At 43.5% G+C, this 21,233-nt stretch overlaps 1 protein-coding gene across 2 annotated transcripts in view; it reads left to right on the top strand.

Annotated features, from left to right (window-relative positions):
* Positions 1–21,233, top strand: part of LOC138767588 (serine protease HTRA1-like) — a 31,144-nt gene that overhangs the window by 6,709 nt on the left and 3,202 nt on the right. Inside the window, exons 2-8 of one of the 2 annotated variants that reach the window (XM_069945192.1) lie at positions 6,266–6,365; positions 10,335–10,539; positions 13,460–13,654; positions 13,840–13,872; positions 16,596–16,710; positions 17,645–17,702; positions 19,388–19,483. In XM_069945192.1, coding sequence (XP_069801293.1) covers positions 6,266–6,365; positions 10,335–10,539; positions 13,460–13,654; positions 13,840–13,872; positions 16,596–16,710; positions 17,645–17,702; positions 19,388–19,483 — 802 coding nt within the window. The remainder of the gene's footprint in view (positions 1–6,265; positions 6,366–10,334; positions 10,540–13,459; positions 13,655–13,839; positions 13,873–16,595; positions 16,711–17,644; positions 17,703–19,387; positions 19,484–21,233) is intronic. The other variant, XM_069945201.1, reaches the window with a different exon arrangement.

Genomic DNA, 21,233 nt, shown 5'->3' with positions numbered 1-21,233 from the left:
AGACCATGTGGAGCCTGAGCTTGTGAAAGCATGTGCATTGCCTCCCTATTGTTTTCAGGGGGATTATGCACTATAGTTCACATAATAAATTGTTATAAAATATATGATGTAGGTGTCAGAAATGCCGGACACAAATCAGTCCTGGTAAAATGTGGTGCAAAATGTCAAAATGTTCTAAGAACCCTGGAATCTCTGTATGTATTTTTTGCCTAGGGTTCACCAATAAAGGTTACTGCATCAGGTATCATATAACATGATAAGCTCCAGCCCTTTGGAGAATTTAAATGAAAATATGGGAGAGAAGAATAACAAAGTGGAATATATATATATAATTTTTCCAGGGACACTTAAGTGTTAAAAATGGGTGTGGCTTATTGTGGGTGTGAACTCAGTGGGGTGTGGCCTATCATGGGTGTGGGTTTAAAATTTTCCATTTAGAATTTACAGTCAGAATTTACAGTCAGAACAACACAAAAGGAGTATTAAACCCCAGTTTCAGGTCCCAAGTATATTACACACCCCAGTATTAGGTCCCCAGCACATTACATACCCCAGTTACAGGTCCCCAGTATATTACACACCCCACTCAGAGCAGGCTGAGACTCAGAGATAGCATTCTACTGACTGACTGTACATACTGGTAGTTTGTACCCATATGATGCAGCTGCACCCCATATCATCATACTACTACCCCCTTCATCCTCCTGCCCTTCCATCATCATAGTACTACCCCTCTAATCCTCCTCCCCCCTCCATAATCATACTACTACCCCCTTCATCATCCTCCTGCCCTTCCATCATCATAGTACTAGCCCTCTAATCCTCCTTCCCCCTCCATAATCATACTACTACCCCCTTCATCATCCTCGTGCCCCTCCATTATCATATTACTACGCCTTCATCATCCTCCTTGCCCCTCCATCATCATACTACTACCCCCTTATCCTCCTTCCCTTCCATCATCATAGTACTACCCCTCTCATCCTCCTGCCCTCCATCATCATACTACTTCCCCCTTCATCCTCCCCCTGTCCATTCATCATCATAACAGTACCCCCTTCAGCATCCTCTTGTCCCTTAATCTGTATTTAAAACAAAAAAAGCTTACCTCACCAGTATGGTTTCTGTAGTCCCCCAGGGACTCCGCTCCCTGCTCTGCATGAGTGACATCTCTCACGCTGGAAGAGGGTGGGGCTTACCCAGGACATGGTGCTGGCAGGGCTGTCTCCTCAGAATCGGGACAGTCCCGGAAAAACCAGGACTGTTGGCAACTATGCTTTTTCAATATAAAAAAAATATACAATAAAAAATAAAGATCATTGATATCACTATGTAAATAAGAAGATGACTAATTAAATATCCCGTAACGTCGAAATATCTGTTATTTGGTCACTTTGCTTCTTAAAAGAAATGAAATAAAAAGTCATATGTATCCCAAAATGCGAACAATAAAAACAAATGCTCACAAGCTCCAGAGACGCAAAATAAAAAACTTATGTCTAATGAACAGAGTTCTCTGGTCCCTATTCTCCAGATTGATGGGGGTCCCACCTGTTGGACCCCCGCTGATCAGCTTATTATCTCCTATGCTGTGAATAGGGGATCAATTCTTAAGAAGGTAAATCACTTCTCCGAACTCAGCACCCCAATAGTGAGCTGATCGCTTTAAGGGTAGGTGAATCTGTATGACACGTTTACCAAAGAGTAATACAGTGATACCTCAGTTTCCGAACACTTCAAACAAAATTTCCCTCTGAAGTTTTGTTCAGTATTCTAAACAGGTGTTCCCCCAGTGGAAGCGAAAGAGAGAGGCGCAAAATGCATCACTACTTACTGCTACTCCTCTGTGGGACGGGCTTTCTGCAACTGACCCATGGAGTGCAAAAATCGATTAAACACATTTACATTGTTCCCTATGGGTATCACAGAGCTCGGTTCTGGAACAGCCTTCCAGAACCGACTGTGTTCGAGAACAGAGGTATTACTGCAATTGATCTTTGTAGCAGCTCTTCACTGGAAATTATACAAAGGTTCTTTAATGCTATCCATATACACTACCCTAACAGTGGTGAAGAATAAAAGGAATAAGTACACATTCACCACAACAAGATTTGGCAATATGCCCCCCCCCCTTTGCCGACTTGACCTCTAAAGTAAACCAGATCTGCCGCTTTGAGGAGCTTTCAAGCTGGGCCAGCAGAACACATGAAGCCTTCCTAAAAGTATGGCAGCCTTGGCTAGAGTCACAGTATTATCTTTCATGGCTTCCTGCCACGACCACTCCGCCGGCCAGTCCCTCACCTCCACCATCTCCTATAGGTGATGTATAGGAGCTCTTGAGGACCCGGCTTAGCATTGCTCATCATTGTCACCATATACGCATCTGCACCCTGAGCCCCCCCCCCCCCCCCCCCCCCCCAAGATCCCTCTCCTCCATTCCTGACCCTTACGACCCACCCCCCTTCTCCCCTGTCGAACCCCCCCCATGTGTCCCCCTCCCCCCCCTCTCTCTCATGCTACTCCCCAAAGTACACTTTCCTTCCTGTCTTCCGTTCTCTGCACTCCCTTTTCTGTACCTTTATCTTCTAATCCGTTGAACTGCCACAAAGTTCACATATGTGCCTTACTATTTTAGATGGGGAGCCCGCGCGTTACCCCAGCAAGTTCCCTGTCCTACCTGTTTATTTTGTTGCTCAGACACTGCTAATTTGACTCTTGGTCAGTTCATGTTAATTGTAGTCAAGCTATTTCTCCACTTCTTGTATCCTTTTTATTATGTACCTTGACTAATGTTTATTACTCTACATGTTGGAAAATAATAAAAAAGTGAATTGAAAAAAAAAGTGATTTGGCAATATGGCTCCATGATTCTAAATAATCATTCATCATGTATTCTGGATTTTTACATAGTCAGTTAAAGGAATTTTGCCTTAAAATACATTGATCTGACTATTGGGGGTCTGACTGTTGAGACCCTAACCAATCACAAGAACAGAGGCCCTGTGTCCCCCCTGGTTGAATAGAGTGGCAGCATGCAAGTTTGACCCTAGCTCCAATAAACTAGGATAACAGGGTGACATGATTGGTAGGGGCTCCAGCAGTCAATCTCCCACTGATCACTCATCAACTATTTACAGGGGTTTCATTGGCAACCCCCTTTATGTTTCTCATTGAGTCCCCTTTCATTGTTCTGTTCTGATCCAGTAATCATGTCTGTCCAGTGCTCTTTCCCACTAAGGGCCCTATTCCACCCGACGATTATCGTTCAGATTATCGTTAAATCGTTCGAATCTAAACGATAATCGTTCGGTTGAAATGTAGTTAACGATTAACGACCGAACGAGAAATCGTTGATCGCTTTCACCTCACCACCATCACTGAACAATGCCTCTACAAACTACTCTCCACATCACACCTCACTACCTGCGCCTTTGACCCAATCCCATCCCACCTTATCCCCAATCTCTCCTCAGCACTTGTCCCAGCACTAACCCATCTCTTCAATCTATCACTAACACTAACCATCCCTTGACCCTACCTCCCTATCCAGCTACCGCCCCATCTCACTTCTCCCCTTTACCTAAAAACTCCTGGAACAACATGTCTACTATGAATTATCCTCCCACTTTTCATCCAACTCGCTTTTTGACCCCCTTCCACCCCCACCACTCCACAGAAACTGCCCTCCCCAAAGTGGTCAATGACCTGCTTACTGCCAAAACCTCACGACACTACTCTGTGCTCCTTCTCCTTGACCTATCTTCTGCTTATGACACAGTCGACCATTCTCTCCTCCTACAAATTCCTTCATCCCTTAGCATCACTTGCTCAGCCCTCTCCTTAATCTTCTCTTACATCGCCAACCGCACTTTTAGTGTCTCCCACTCCCACACCGCTTCCTCTTCTACTCGTCCTCTCACTGTTGGTGTCCCCCAAGGCTCTGTACTCAGGCCTTTCCTCTTCTCTATTTCTACTTCTGGCTTGGGACATATCATAGAATCCCACAGCTTCAGGTACCACCTCTACGCTGATGACACTCAGATCTACCTCTCTGGTCCGGATGTCACCTCTTTGCTATCCAGGATTCCAGAGTGTCTATTGGCCATATCTTCCTTCTTCTCCTCCCACTTTCTAAGCTCAAAATGGACAAAACAGAAGCAATCATCTTCCCCCATCTCGCTCCACCCCGCCGTCTAACCTGTCAATCACTATCAATGGCTGCACTCTGTCCCTCAAGTCCGCTGCCTTGGGGTCACCTTTGACTCCTTTTTTAAACCACATATACAGGCCCTGACTACCTCCTGCCACCTTCCCCTTTAAAAACATTTCCAGAATCTGATCTTTTCCCACCCCTGACTCTGCTGGTACATGCTCTAATTATCTCCCGCTTGGACTACTGTAATATCCTTCTCTCTGGCCTTCCATCTAACTCCCTTGCTCCTCTCCAGTCTATCCTTAACTCTGCCGCCCGACTAATCCACTTTTCCCCTCACTTTGCCTTTGCCTCTCCCCTCTGCCAATCCCTCCACTGGCTCCCATTGCCCAACGTATTCACTTTAAATTGTTGACCATGACGTACAAGGCCGTCCACAACCTGTCCCCTCCGTACATCTCTGACCTGATATCCCGCTATCGTCCCTCACGCAACCTTTGATCCTGCAGTGACCTCTGTCTGCACTCCCCCCTTGTCCGTACCTCGCACAACCGCCTCCAAGACTGCCCGAGCCTCCCCTATACTCTGGAACTCACTACCCCGACACATCCGGCTCTCATCCACCATCAAGTCCTTCAAAAGTAACCTGAAAACTGATCTCTTCAAAGTAGGCTACAACATATAACAATTCTGCATCACACTGTGACTGGCTGCACTTTACCTCCTGTTTCTCTCCCATTACCGTATAGATTGTAAGCCCTCGCGGGCAGGGTCCTCTTCCCCCATGTACCAGTCTGCCATCTGCCTTCATGTAACATGTTTTTGATCTTGTAATGTTCCTGTTTGTTACCCTTATCGCTTGCATAGCACTCTGGAATTAAAGGCGCTTTATAAATAAGTAATAATTCATCTTCTATATTAAAGGTTTTAGGATACAATTGGTTCTGTAGCATGTGCACAAAAAATTGAGATACTTTCTTCCTGTCAAATTCTTAACATCTTTGGTAAGATTGGACACAATCACAGATGTAAGTCAAGGCTCCTGGGGACCAATGCAAAATCTGTTCTCGGACCCCCATCATGTATAATACTGGTATCCTATTATGGGGCAGATAATAGGATACCAGGCCCCCCCCCCCCCCCAAGAACACTAGAGCTTCTGCACCCATTATTACTACACCACTCTATATGAGCCTATATAATTGTCACCTGTTGTATAGTATTGTCTATGGGGGTACTTCTTCTAGGAGGGGGGATTCTACCCGCTTGGAATTGTATATCAGTGTAGGTAAGGCAACATGCCGCAGGAGCTAGATGTGTTAATCTTCAGTGTCGTGGCCGGAGGTGACAGGCAGCTTTCTGCAGGGTAAATACCTGTAAATGTGTGTTTGTGAGTCGGTGTCATGCGAGAACATGCTGGCTGAACGCATGCGGGGGATATAAGGGAAGCCGCTTAGGCAGCACTACTGACCTAGTTGCATACAGATTCTTGGGGCCTGTGCGTGTCAGAAGAATGTACTCTTGTCCGATATAAAAAAATAGCCATAGGTGTAATATAGACCTGATCAGACAGCTCAAGATATAGTTTACAATTAATAGTAAGTGTAAGAAAAAATACATTGGGGGCTATTCTCACTTCTGCCTGATATACACCTTGGTCTGACAAATATGTGATACATTTTAGCACAGCTTGTATAGATAAGGATGTCATGCAACCACTAGGACCCCCACCGATCATGAGATTGGGGGTCTCTTGATCCCCCATGTGAAAGGAGTAGTGGTAGAGCATGCGCACAAATAAAAAAGTGACCTTGGTTCTCCTAATCTCTCGGGGTCCTATCACATATTTTGTTTCTTTCCTATTACTTCCCAGTTCTAATCTTGACAGATTTTCCAGAGAAGCAGTAGACCCCCCAGCAAGCCACTATGTGGAATTATAAGGAAAAGTTCATAAACAGCCCGATATCATGGAAACATCCTCTAAATCACTAACCACCCATTTCATGAGCCACATTGGTCTAAAAACACATGATAACATGGAACGTTTTCTGACAAATTGTGTATTTTTAGATTTATTTGCTATATTAACAGCTTTAAAAATATTTCTTTAAGGTTCACATTACCCCGACAGCCTGAGATACAAGTTTAATTTCATCGCTGACGTGGTGCAGAAGATCGCTCCGGCTGTTGTTCATCTGGAACTCTTTAGAAGGTAATCATCATGGACCGAGATTTATGGGCGAGAGCCGATGAGGAGCTGACTAATATAGTGCACAGTTGTGAGAAGCCAACCAATAAATCCTGGTCTTTTCATTAAAGGGGTATTTCAGGGCCTACTTTCTGTTATATATTACTGGAGAAAATAAATAAAAAAAAACATACTCACTAACACATTCCCTTGAGGGTCCTTATCTGACATGATAGGGTCCCCTGCTGAATGCTCTGGCCCCTACTTTCGCGATAGCAGTGACAGCCTGCACAGCCAATCACTGACCAGTGCTGGACAGTGCCAAGACCAGTGATTGGCTGAGCAGGCTGTCACTGCCAAGATGAGGCTCAGGGGTCAAAACATTCAGCCGTGGACCCAATGATGTAACAGGAGCACTCCCAAGGGGAGCTTGTTAGGTAAGCATGAGTTTTATATTATGTTATCTGCTTCAGCAGCAATATATCATTATTTTTATTGCCTTTAAAGCTAAATCTAGACATAGGCTCACATTTTCGATTGAAAATGTGTCAGAATATTCTGATGTAATCCAACTAAAAGTTAATCTAAACTTCACATACATACATATGCCATGAATATCTATCAGCCATAGTTATCAATCAGTGGTGACAAAGGAGTTTTATCTAAACCATGGACAACGCATTTCAAGGGTTAAAACCTCTTCCTCGGGTCCAATCTCATGAAGAGGGCTTAACCCTCGAAACGCGTTGTCTGTGGTTTAAATAAAACCCCTTTGTCACTGCTTCCCACTGCATCGATATATTGCAGCTGCACAGCGCCAATGATCTCCACCAGCTCTTTGTTACAGAATTTTACTGGACGTCTTTCCACTATTGTCACACCGGTCGTCGGGAAGATTGGAGGGCTGCAGTCGCTATATACAGCATAAAGCTACTATTGGGGCCATGGCCAGAGCTAGGAACTAGTGATTAGCCAGGCCGCAAATGGAATTATATAGGAAGCTGCCTAAAAAAGACTCTTTTGCCCATAACAACCATTTGACTTTCAACCGAGAAAAGCATAGGGACATATTTATCAAACCTTATACAAATCGAGAGTGGAGCAGTTGCCCATAGCAACCAATCAGATTCCAGCTTTCATTTTTTAAAAGTCATCTGAAAAATGAAAGCTGGAATCTGATTGGTTGCTATGGGCAACTGCTCCCATTTACAAGGGTTTTGTAAATCCTCCCGGTAGAGATGCTGGATTGGGTTTAAAGGCAAATGGCCTGAGTAATATTTATAATGGGAGGACTACAGTGTCCAGAAAGATTATCACAATTAAGGGCGGCCTAATAACTATAGGCACTTGTATGGGGCGGCAGCCAGCCCTTCTAATACATCCCTAAGAGCAGTAAGACTATGGATCTCTATGCAAGAGGAAGGCGTCATGGTGAACTCAATAGATCATGAGCAGCTTGGATACATTTCTGAAGTGTTCTAGTCACCAGATTCTGGAGAGCTGGGGATTTTATTCTGATTGCCAGATTTAAAGCGACTCTGTACCCACAATCTAACCCCCCCCCCCAAACCACTTGTACCTTCGCATAGCTGCTTTTAATCCAAGATCTGCCCTGGGGTCGGTTCGGCAGGTGATGCAGTTATTGTCCTAAAAAACAACTTTTAAACTGGCAGCCCCGTGGCCTATGGCCGTGGCTTACATTGTGTATGCATTAGGCTGGCACAACCTCTCTGTCCTTCCTCCCCGCCCTCCTCATCATTAGGAATGCTCCAGGCAGATTGTCGCCTATTCATCAGCTGTGTGAATAATAAACATGGGCTGGATCGTTAGGACACCTGTGCAATGTTCAGACAGTAGAAAATGTTCCAGGGGCATTCCTAATGATGAAGAGGGTGGGGAGGAGGGACGGAGGGGTGGTGCTAAGTTAGGGCACAGATACTCTAAGCCCCGGCCGTTGGGCACAAGGCTGCAAGTTTAAAAGTAGTTTTTTGGGACAATAACTGCATCACCTGCTGAACGGACCCCAGGGCAGATTTTGTGGTCCTGGTTTGGGGGGGGTATTCAGATTGTGGGTACAGAGTCGCTTTAAAGTCAGGAAAGATTTTATTTTTTTTTAACTAAAACAATTGCCATCCTCTGGATCACAGGTGTCACAGAGACCCTCAAGCTTTTGTAAAAGTACAAATCCCATCATGCCTAGACAGTTAAAGCTTTGCCTTTGGCTGTCCAGGCATGATGGGAATTGTAGTTTTGCAATAGCCGGAGGGCTGCAAGTGTGACACCCCTTTTATATGGCATTTTTCAGCATTTTGTCTAATAAGATATATTACAAAGTGTCTTATATTCACTTGTACTATTGACCTATGCAAAGTTTGCTGAAACAGCATTGCATATTTAGGCTCCTGTGAAACATACATCACATTATAGCTTTCCACCTCTGCTCATCAGATTCCTTATATTACCCAAATTCCCATGTGTATTTTTTAGGCATGCCCACAAAAGACTTATATGTCATGATAGAGGGCCTAACAGAGGAACAGGCTGCTTTAGCCAGTGCATGGAAGACCCGTAGAGGTTAATGGAAGTTGTGTAAACAGCATAACATAGTGATATATGTTTATGTGAATCCCAACAATGTCAATGTTAATTGCACAAATTGTGTAAAACAGCTGGTTAGCTGTTTTTGGCTTCCTGATAACCTCTGGTAGCTGCAAGCAGGCCCGAGGGGCGGGGGCAGGGAGAGACCATCAATGCAGGTAGGACCTGCTTCTATTAGACATTTATGGCATAAAAAGATATCTCTATGATAAATGACATATAGTAGGTGACAGGCCCCATTACAGGATTTGCAACGGGAGGGCTGAGCTTCCAGCTGTGGCTCTAGGGACAGTGGCTATTTCCCATGGACGATTATTGTTATTTGTCATAAGAATATTGTGTGTGTTTGTCATAAGAATATTGTAAACGTCACTCCGCCGCTGGCATGTGCTGCATTAAAGCTTCACCTGGTTCAGATGTACTAATAGCGAGCAGCCAGAAGGAGTCTTCACATGGAGCTGATAAACTAAAGGTGCCTGCAGCTCTTGTTGTAGTATAATATATAAATACACAGAATTTAATAATCCATTATAAATATATTAGAGGACAAAAACACTTTGAGGGTGCGTTCACATGTACAGGATCTGCACATGTACAGGATCTGCGCCATCAAATCTGCAGCAGATTTGATGGCGCAGATTTGAATCTGGAGCAGATCCGCAGCAGATTTGATGGCCCACAGTTACTTTGCATTAAATCTGCAACTTTAAATCTGCGCCATTAAATCTGCTGCAGATCCTGTATGTGTGAACGCATACAGGATCTGCAGAAGATCTGCAGCAGATTTGATAGCGCAGATTTGAATCCGCAGCAGATCTTAAGTAGATTTGATGGCCCAGAATTGCTTTTGATTTTGCTTTTAATCTGCAGTTTTAAAGCTTTCAAGCAAATCAATTCTGGGCCATCAAATCTACTGAAGATCTGCTGTGGATCTGCTGCAGATCAGCTGCAGATTCAAATCTGCTTCATCAAATCTGCTGCAGATCCTGTACCTGTGAACGCACAGGTGGTCTTGAATAAGGACTCTCAAATGGGTCGAAAAGTTGTCAACTTTTTGTGCACCTGGGACATGCTGCTTTTTGGTGTTTTTGTCCTGTTGAATATATTTTTAATGGATTAATAAAGTCTGTGGATGCTATACTAGAAGGTTCACTATGGACATACTTTCTTACTAGCTCCATTCTGGATATAGTAATTGGAGGGGGGGGGGAATTAATTTGCAATAAAAACTTAAATAAAATACAATCCAGAGTTTCAGCATGAGATGTAACAAAACACATAATACAACTAAAGAGACGCCAACAATACGGGGTACGACTCAGGGTACCACTAGACAATGGCTGAACAATCCTTCTACTACAGCGTCATGTATAATGTAATGTTCTCTGGCTGCAGGTCACCGTTCACTGGCCAGGAGATGGCTGTGTCCAGCGGCTCAGGATTTATTGTGTCTGAAGACGGACTTATTGTAACAAACGCCCATGTCCTTACAAACAAGCAGAGGATTAAAGTAGAAGTAAAAGACGGGGCTCATTATGACGCTAAGATCAAGGACATTGACCAGAAGATGGATATAGCACTTATTAAGATCGACCCAGATGTAAGTACTGAAGACTATCACCCTACTAACAACTAGGCTACCAATCTTGTAAGCCAGACAATTATGTATAACAGGGAAGACTAAGGGACCTATTCCACAGAGCGATAATCACCCGATTTGAACGATTATCATTCCGTGGAATAGAGACAGCGATCAGCTGTTGATCTTGTCATTGGCTAATCGTTTATTTAGGTGCAAGCCTAAAATCATCGGGCACCAACCGCGCATCGATACATGGAATAGCGGTGCGTGGCGGGCGACCAACGATTTAAACACATCATACTTTACCTATCCAGGTTGCAGGTCTTCTCCTGCGCTCCTTCTCCCGCTCCAGCTTCGGAGCGGCCTGTCTGAGCTGACAGACCGCTCAGCCAATCACTGGCCAGGACCACCGTGGCCAGTGATTGGCTGAGCGGTCTGTCAGCTCAGACAGGCCGCTCCGAATCTGCTTCTGCACGCGGGATTGGGAGGAGCGCAGGAGAAGCCCTGCAGCCTGAATAGGTAAAGTATGATGTTTAAACACGGGCTGCAAGGACATCGGTAAAGATGTCCCTGCAGCCCTAGCTAAATGATTATCGGGCCGGGGAATAGGCCCAGTAAACGAGCGCCGATCTAGCAGATCGACACTCGTTTACATTGTTGATCGGGCCCCAATCGGCCCGTAGAATAGGACCCTAAGAGTCCATTTACACAGAAAGATTATCTGCCAAAAATTTGAGACCAAAGCCAGGAAAGGTTTCGAAAAGAGGAGAAATCTCAGGCTTTCCTTTATCTCCTTTATAGTCTGTTTCTGGCTTTGGCTTCAGATGTTTGGCAGATAATCTGTCAGATAATCTTTCTGTGTAAATAGACCCTTAGGACACAATAGGCCTCATTTACTAACAATGCGTTGTCATTATGCTGTCTGTTGTTTCTGTTTTTTTCTGCGTCATATTCATTAATGTGGCGCACACCCTTAGTAAATCTGGAAGGTCTTTTACAGGAAAAAAATAAACTCAACCATCCCGAAACACTAGCAGTAGCTGTTTTTTAGAATAGAAAACCTGTCAAAAAATGAGGGTTGCCTAATAAATCTGTAAGTTGTGGAAGATTTTAAAAGACACACCCACAGCACGCCCACTTGGCGGGTTTTTGGACAAAAATGACGGGTTTGCCATGTTTTTAGAAAAATTGTGTCGCACACCTTTAGCAAATATGTCGGAACACCAAACCAACAGGAAAAATGGACAAAAGCCTGGCAATTTGCTACCGGAACCAGGGAAGTAAATCAGCCCCAATGAGTTTATAGAGGCAAGTCAAAGCTAATAGTCATAGGATAGAGCTTTATCCTGAATGGACTGGTTGGCTTCTTGTATAAAACATAATAGACTTGAAGGTACTTACACCCTTGGAATCAATCTGCATAAAAAGTTGGGTTACTTTGTACATACATAATTATACTATAGCCTATACTACTTTTATTCAATGAACTAGCAGGGAAGGTTGTGAGATTTCATTTATAAAAGCTACTGGTTTGTGAATCCAGCTCTGGAGTACAATGGAAGATCAGTACAGTTAAAGTGTCACTGTTGTTAAAAAAATTTTTTTTTTGCAGAAATTAATAGTCCGGGCGATTTGAAGAAACTTTGTAATTGGGTTTATTAGCCAAATCTGCCATTATCTGCATGTAAAAAGCCTTTTCCCAGGTCCCCCCCCTCCTCTCCTTTTTGTCATCCACTGCTCAGAATCAGGAAATCTCGACTGTTTTTTCATCAGTCGGATCTGTCTGGTCTATGAAGAGAGGAGAGGGGAGGGGAAAGGAGCGAGATTAGCGGCAGCAGAGAGCCAAAGGATTGCTCGGGGGGGGGGGGGGGGGGGGGGGGGGGGGGGGGGGGGGGAGCTATTCACAGTGCTATTCAGAGGTCAGAGAAGTCAGTGGTGACTGTCAGAGTGATGTGAATGTAAATTAACTCTTTGTTGTCCTGTTTTGCTCCCTTTACTTTCTCTCTCCATAGGTTAACCATAAAGACAGGGGGGAGAGCATCAAACTGCTTTTTCATGATAAAAATAAATTTTTTGGCTAATAAACTCAATTACAAAGTTTCTTAAAATCGTCTGTACTAAAAATTTTAACGACAGTGACACTTTAAAGTAATTAATCAATTATTATTTATTAAAGGAGAAGTCTGGCCTCAGGGTTTATTTTTTTTTTTTTAAATGGCAGGGCACAATGGGGGGGGGGGACAAGAAACAGCACCAACATACCTCTCCCCAGGCCTGCGATCCACCATCTGACCCCCACTGGACTCCAGTATCTCCTGTGCTGACGACGTCACGACCCAGCTGATGGACTCACTGCTCAAACAGCTAGTGATGCCCCTCCAGCTCCTACAACTAGGAGAAAATGCCTTCCAGTGGGGTTCCCAGGGTCGGTCAGATACCCTATCATTTGAAGAAAAAAAAAAAAGGCCACTGTCCTGCATATTTTAGAGCATAAGGCTGGGTTCATACACAGTATATTTCAGTCAGTATTTAGTCAGTATTTTGCAACCTCAACCAGGAGTGGATTGAAAACACAGAAAGGCTCTTCTCACACAATGTTTAAATTGGCCGTCATGTTTAAATTGGTCGTCATGTTTTGGATGGGCGTCATATAACGGTAAATAACCGCAATTATTTTAATACAACAGCCGTTGTTTTAAAATAACAGCAAATATTTGCCATTAAACTCAATTTCAACATTGTGTGAACAGAGCCTTTCTGTTTTTTCAATCCACTCCTGGTTTTGGTTGCAATATGAGGACCACAATACTGACTGAAATATACTGTGTGTGAACACAGCCTTACAAATACAAAGCAATGCATTACTATACCTCAATGTGCCTGGTACTGCAGCTCAGCCCCACTGAACCTCATTGGACTGTAAAATCTCCATTTACAGGCTCCTCTCCCAGTCCTCATGCTGGGTCGATCAAATGACCTTCGGCCTGGAGAATTTGTGGTTGCTCTGGGAAGCCCATTCTCTCTACAGAACACAGTGACCACTGGGATTATCAGCACAACCCAACGAGGAGGGAAGGAACTAGGCCTGAAAGATTCGGACATGGATTACATTCAGACAGACGCCATCATTAATGTGAGTGCCAATATATATATATATATATATATATATATATATATATATATACACACACACACACACACACATATATATATATATATATATATATATATATATATATATATAAAGAATTCGGATGGAAAGGTCATGGATGTTGGCGCACATCATAGTCCTTACCCTTTCTTTTTCTCTTTTACTAGTATGGAAATTCTGGTGGTCCATTGGTAAATCTGGTGAGTATTCACTGGGAAGTTACAAAAGTGATATTAACACAATCTTGCTTGCTGCTTAGTGATCCAAAATCGGCAATGTGTCTACTGATTTATTATTGACAGATTGTCAATATATTATGGGGTCCTCCTGCACAGGACACTCATCTATCAGACAGAGCTGAGATTCTCCCGCAGATTACTGCCGATCACTAAGTTTCTAACAACAGAACAACCTGTGATCCATTAAGTGCCTGTTCACACTACGGAATCGGCGCTGAAATTCCGTAGCCTCAATGTCAATTCTTTGAGCGAAGAGCCAAGGTGCGCAAGCCCTTCCATTCAAACAGATAGTAGGCAGCATTCTGCGCCAATTCTGCGTCAGGGGACCCTTCCAATGAAAGGGATTTTCCAAAGCAGACATCCTTCTACCTAAAGCATCGGGTGACTATTTCTTATTTTAAAGCAGAGACATAGATATGGTAAATCTGTTGTTTTCAGCACCATGGATAGGCCATGTTTTTTTTGCAGGTCTGGTCCACGACATTGGGTGTACAATCAACATAGTGGCTATGCATATATTGTAAGGTAGCTATACGTGGATACTTAAGCAGCCAATGGCTATCTTTCTTGACTACTCAAAAAAATGCACCCTGGGATCGGTTTAGCAGACATGTTCATACCAATAAAAAAGGCGAATGATTACATGGAAATCTACACTTGCATATGTTCAGTGGTGATTAAAACATTGGCAAAATGTAAAATGGATCAACTCTATCTTTTACTTACTAACCTCAATTCCAATTTCTTGACGGAACGTTTTTCCAATTTGCCAACCATTAGGATTCATTAGAAGAGTCGAGCTGTGCAGTCTGAGCTGAGAATAGTAGATGAACCTTCTGAAACGGTTGCTCCTTAGGGTCCATTACACGGAACGGTTTTTTCACAATAAACGATCGCTAACGAGATTGTTTATCGTTAACCTGAAATTGTTCACCATATTACACAGAACGATGGTCGTCGTTACTATGATCGTTTACTTCTTCTGATCCCAGCAAAACAATGAACAATGTGCAATTACACTGAGCGATTAGTGACCAAATGCGGAACTTGTGCGAACAAATGTGGAATTACAGCGAACGATTAGCAAGCGATTAACCATAATTTTAGTTTCAGATCTAAATCAACAATCAACGACATACGAACGATTTTCCGTTCGTTGCCTGTAACTACACAGAACGATTATCGCTTAAATTGAAACGCTATAACTATTTTTTTCACGATAATCGCCCCATGTAATAGGGCCCTTAGACCCCAATGGCACTTTGCTTCAAGTAACATCACACTAGACTTGGCAGATTACTTATAAAACCACAAATAGGCTTAGAGCTCATCAGAATCCTTATAGATGTAGGACTTTCTATGGGTGATGTGAGCTGGAAAATCAATGTACCTTGTCTGATGTCTGACATTGGCAGAAGTTGTGAACTTTGACCATAACTATCCAGAATTGAATTCTATTCCTTGATCTAACACTTCAGTTCTGCAAATATTGTTGCTGACCACCAACTCGTCTTAAAGGGATACTCCAGGGATGGACTCCTCTCGGCAGTGACAGCACATTGAGTCAATCACTGGCCACGGCACTGTACCACTTGAGTCAGTGATAGGCTGAGTGGTCTAATGTACCATAACTACTGAGCATGGTGAACAGTGAGCTGCTGGAGTCCCCATCACATTACTCTTCCCAGACTGTCGTACAGTATACAATGCCAATTTATGTGCCCCTGTTAGCCATGTCTAGAATTGTAGCTCGGACAATACTATGTCAGATATTGAAAGAAAAGCCACTACAGCCCCTACGATCCAACACCTGATGATCACACATCTTTGATTACATGTCTACGATCACAATGTCTTATGTAGATAGGGCCAGTAATGTTAGACAAAGTAGCTTGTAAAGATGGCAGGGTAGACGATTAAAGTAAAAGTCAGTCGCAAAGGAATGGACCGTCCATGTGGTTAGATGTGGTAGTGAACAGATTTGACCTATTTTCCTTACAATCACTTACTTATAAGTATTAAATCCCCAATGAAAATAGAGCCGTGGGGCATAAGAGCGCTGCCGGCCTCCATGCACTACAGTGATATATCATTAGCAAATCCACAACCGTAGCTTAATAGTATATTTTCCTGTAGTGACTGCGCTTATCCTGTCAAACAATTCCCATGACAGATTACTGCTAGACCACATGTTCCTTCTTGTACGTTTCATCCCAGGTGTTTGCTCCATGTCAGATAGTAATATTCCGGTAACTTGTTAAACCAGCTTTTCCACATCTACAACTATACTACGACGCAAGGGCGGGAAGGGTTTACGTTGGGTTCTTAGATGTCCACAATTTGCAAAATGTCCAGACAGTAGATACCCTGATGATTGCTCTATGTCATATATGATATACATCTATATTTCTTGCACCATATCTAACTGTCATGGCTAATGTTTATTATATTTGTGGGACCGTACAACACCTGGACCACAACGTTTATTAGCCTTTATTTTTAGTTCATTAACATTACGACCATCATCTATGGTCATGATCTGAACTTATGGCTGGAGGTGGAGAACACCCATTCAATGCAGGTTTTTTACGGGCTGCCGCATAACCTTAATTCTGTTTACTGATCATCACAATTGTGGGTTATAGAATGACACTGATATGTTCTGGCATTCTCTGCTTCTACAGGATGGTGAGGTCATAGGTATAAACACATTGAAAGTGACGGCAGGGATATCGTTTGCTATTCCATCGGACAGAATCAGGCAGTTTCTGGCTGAATCTCATGACCGTCAACTAAAAGGTAAGGTTTCAGTGACCATAATCCTATAATACAGTTCAGTTATACTCTGTTATACATAGAAAACTACACCCCCCAACGTGACCTATACTTGATAAACATATAACATCACAACCTACCTAATAATGTGTTGTCCCCCATCATGCACAAAAATATCTTTGACCAATCAAACGAATAGACCCCAGAAGACCTATGCAAGTGTTCTGTGTCATCTGGCACCAAGACGTTAACAGCTGATCCAGTAAGTAGTGAGGTGTGGTCCCCATGGACCAGTTTATCCAGTATATCCAATAGATGGTTCTTTGGCTTGAGATCTGGGAAATTTGAAGGCCAAGTCACCACCATGATCTCTTTGTCACATTCTTCATTCCTAAACAATGTTTGCAGTGTGGCTAGAGCAATATCCTGATGAAAGAGGCCGCTGCTGTTAGAGGGTCCTACTGGGGGGGGGGGGCCTGGTTTATCCAATCCACATGATCCAGGACTCAAGGCTTCCCAGCAGAGGATTGCTCAGTACACTACCTCCATCGGCTTGTCTTCTTCCCATAGTGCATCCTGGTACCATCTACTAACCAGGAAAGTGACACACATGCACCCAGTGGTCTGCATGATGTAAAATAAAACGGGGTTTATCAAATCAGGCCAACTTTTTTATTGCTTTATGGTCCACTTCTAAAGCCATGAGCCTGTCACTGGTTTACTACTTGTCCTTCCTTTGAGCAACCATGGTAGACAGTAGTGACTGCAAATAAGGAATACCCACAATTTTGAGATGCTCAGACCCAGTTTTCTAGCCATCCAGATGTCACTTATGTCATAGTTGCTTAGATCCTTACAGATCCACTTTACCTCCTTCCAAAACATCAACTTTAAGTACTGACTGGTCACTTGCTACCATCTGTTAGACTAACAACTCATCCAAATTTACTTTCTACAGGAAAGTCCATTTCAAAAAAGAAATACATGGGAGTGAGGATGTTACAGCTATCGTCAAGGTACAGTTTGGATTTTTGTTTTAGGCTATATAGCGTACACACCAACAGGATATGGGCCTTGAAGATCTTTTTTGACGGAGTCCTTTCTGGACTGACTGGTCCCACTTCTAGTGGCAGCTTCATCATAAGTTTTTTGAAAAAGGCTACAGGTCAGGGGATACGTGTGAGGTTGTGGGGGTACAATCATTGGGCCATCCTACTATTTGGATGTGGGTTTCCATGCTCAGCTCTCTTCAACAGGTCCATAGAGAATAAATGTCCCCTTTGTCATTGAAAACAAAGTAGCCAGGTCTTGTCCTGGAGATCGTGGGGGCCCAGTGGTCAGACCTGCCATTCTTTCACACTTATTCCCTATCCTGTGAATAGGGGATCCATTTCTTTAAAATGAAATACCTACGTAAAGTTTTCTGTTGATTTTACTAGGATTAGTCAAAGATCTCACATGTATGGGGGCATCCCATGTCATTCAACTGCAACGGTTGGAGACATGCTGAACTTCATCTGCTTGTTCCTTAGTTTTCATGGCCAGGACCATTTGTATTGATGTCCTCCAGATAGGCCATTAGTGTCTGATCATTGTCTATCAGTTGTTCAACATGGCTGAGGCTCTAACACAATGCACAATAAACAGCCGGAGGCAGATCTGTTCCTTCTGTAGTGGTTGTGTTGGGTTAAGGTTCCCATATACCTTCAATAACTAATGGCTGAATGATTGTTTGGCTGTCAGTTATCTCTCCTGCCCTCCCCATACAGAGGAACGTTCAGCAGGGGTAGGCTATGGCAAAAGAGGCTTGTCGGTCGCTAAACAAAAGGGTCGGGCAGTGATTTTCCATTATACCCAACCCCTATCTCCACTGACCTCACGTCGGTGGTTGTTCGGGAGAGCCCCATACGCCTTTGATTGAAGGCTGAACCCGCAGTTGGTACGGACGACTAAAGTCTAAGGTGTATGGGGACCTTTACTGCAGCTCAGCTCCCATTAACTTCAATATTAGCTAGTAATCCAGTGCCTCCACAATACATAGAACAGAGCTGACTGTTTCCAGCCATTCATTGGGCATTTGCTAGAGCTATGGCTCTTCTGGACAGCTGATCGTTGGGGAGGATGGAAGTTGGAACTGAACAAATCAGTCATTGATGGACTATTCTGTGGAAAAGTCATGAGTATACTTCAGCATTTACTATTGAAGTTACTTCGTAGAATTATGGGGGGATTTATCAGGCAGGCTTATAGTAAGATTGTCTTTGTTGATAAATCTCCCTCATAGTTTTTCATGGTCACCATTCTAACAAATATTCAGCTATGTAATATAAGGACAGCTGTAGTCCAGAAAAAAATTGTACATAGCGGCTCCCTGTTCTGTCTCAGAAAAGGGGGTCTCAGACACAGGCCTCCCTTCCAAGATGTTCATATGCCCTAAAAGGGTACATAGATGGGTTTTTGTCATAAGTGACATACTTATAAGCACAAGAAACTCATCTAGAAGCTAGTATGTGTCTAACAGTGAATAAAAACCAAGGCGCATTATAATAAGTTAATAAATAAAGTAGACTGGAGACCAAGTAGACCCAGAAATGTGGTGCAGCTGAACGTGTGCATGAGAACTAGAATAACTTATGGGTTATGGAGGTCAATGTCTCCAGTGATTGAGGGATAATGATGGACAATCCTCTTTATTTTTCAGTCTTATCCGAGAACTCAAGATGAGGGACAATGACTTCCCTGATGTCAACTCTGGAGTCTATGTATTTGAGGTCATTGCGGGAACTGCAGCTGCAAGGTAAAAGGCCACTGACTTTAAAGCGAACCAATGGCCATGACAAAAGATGATTGCCATGGGCCTGGCCCCTGATAACCCTGGGAAACAGGTCAAAGATGGTGAAAGATCTCTCTACTGTGAGTCATAGAGAGAGGCCTACTCTACTTTTTTAAAGCTTCCTTATCAGGCCCGTTAAAAACATGAAATTATTGTAGGGTGGTTAAAATGATGACAGGAAAGGTGTCCTTAAAGCTACACATCTCGGAAGCCAAATACTTCCCCGCACTTGTCCAAACATGCATGTTTGTTATGTCGGTAAGGAGACAAGCTACTGGCAGATACCTGATAGTTGCCTATTAGAGATGAGCGAACCGGGTTCGGGTTCGAGTGGATCCGAACCCAAACGTTCGGCATTTGGCTGCTGAAGTTGGATAAAGCTCTAAGGTTCTCTGGAAAACATGGATACAGCCAATGACTATATCCATGTCTTCCACATAGCCTTAGAGCTTTATCCAAGTTCAGCAGCCACCGCTAATCAAATGCCGAAAGTTCGGGTTCGGATCGACTCGAGCATGCTCGAGGTTCACTCATCTCTATTGCCTATCTACTAAGCTACCTGATAGTAGCCTATCTACTAAGGGAACAAACTATCGGTCATGTCCGATCCATCTTTTCCCCGATATCTGCCAGTAGGATAGAGTTGAGACCCTTCTAAAAGTATGACATAGTTGCAGAGATGTCATCCCAGGTCAACCCTTCTCAGAATGATACGCTACTAAGGGATCATCAAGAAAAATGTCTATAGCCTTTCTAAAGGGACAAGGCTTATATAGCAGGTCATGGATACGAGTCATCAGATCCCCTTAGATCTGGTGAATGATACAAAATGTCCTACAGCACTGAAAGTTCCCAAGAGCACCATGACCTCCATAATTCTCAAATGGAAGAGGTTTGGAGCAATTAGGACTCATTGAAGAGCTAATAATTGGAATAGAACACCCTTGGTAAGAGAGGTGACCACAAATCCAATGGTCACTTCACTCTGGTTGAGCTCCAAGAATCCTGTGTGTAGTTAGGAAAAACTTCCAGGTCAGTCTTAGCTGTAGACTCCACCAATCTAGCTATATGCAAAAAGGCACCTAACAGACTCTCAGACTTCGAGAAACAACCGAATAAAACTACAACTACAACTGAATATTTTGGCTTCAATTCTAAGCGTGATGACTGAAGGAAACCACACACTGCTCATGGGCAGCCCAATACCATCCCTACATCCCTAATATCTCTGGAGACCTGAACATGGCTGGCCACCAATGGTCATCATCAAACCTAAGGGCCGTATTACTCGGCACAATTAAGATGAGGAAGCAAGCGTTTACCTGTCAGGTCAGCACTCGCCTCCTCCTTTACCCCTGCTCTCTGTCTGCTATTACACACAGACAGGGACCTGCAGGGGGCGAGGGTGGCCCGGGCAATCTTTAGATCATCCAGGCTGCCCAGTAAGGAGAGCAGCGGTTTACGCTGTCATGATTGAACACGTTGAAAGACAACATCAGCTGACATTGTGCATATCGGCTGATCATTGCCTTTTAATATGACCCATTACACCAAATGATTATCGGCCAGAACCGCCGATAATCGTCCACATGTGGCCAATTACCGCTTGGTGTAATAGCAGATCTTGAGAAGATCTGAAGAGGAGAATCATACCCAAGAGGACTGGAGGCTGGAATCTTTGCCAGAAGGGCTTCAACTAAGTACTGATAAAAGG

The sequence above is a fragment of the Dendropsophus ebraccatus genome, chromosome 1 (genome assembly GCF_027789765.1).
Source record: "Dendropsophus ebraccatus isolate aDenEbr1 chromosome 1, aDenEbr1.pat, whole genome shotgun sequence".
Taxonomy (NCBI): Eukaryota; Metazoa; Chordata; class Amphibia; order Anura; family Hylidae; genus Dendropsophus; species Dendropsophus ebraccatus.
The sequence above is the reverse complement of the archived record's forward strand: the minus strand, read 5'-3'. Positions and strand labels throughout refer to the sequence as shown.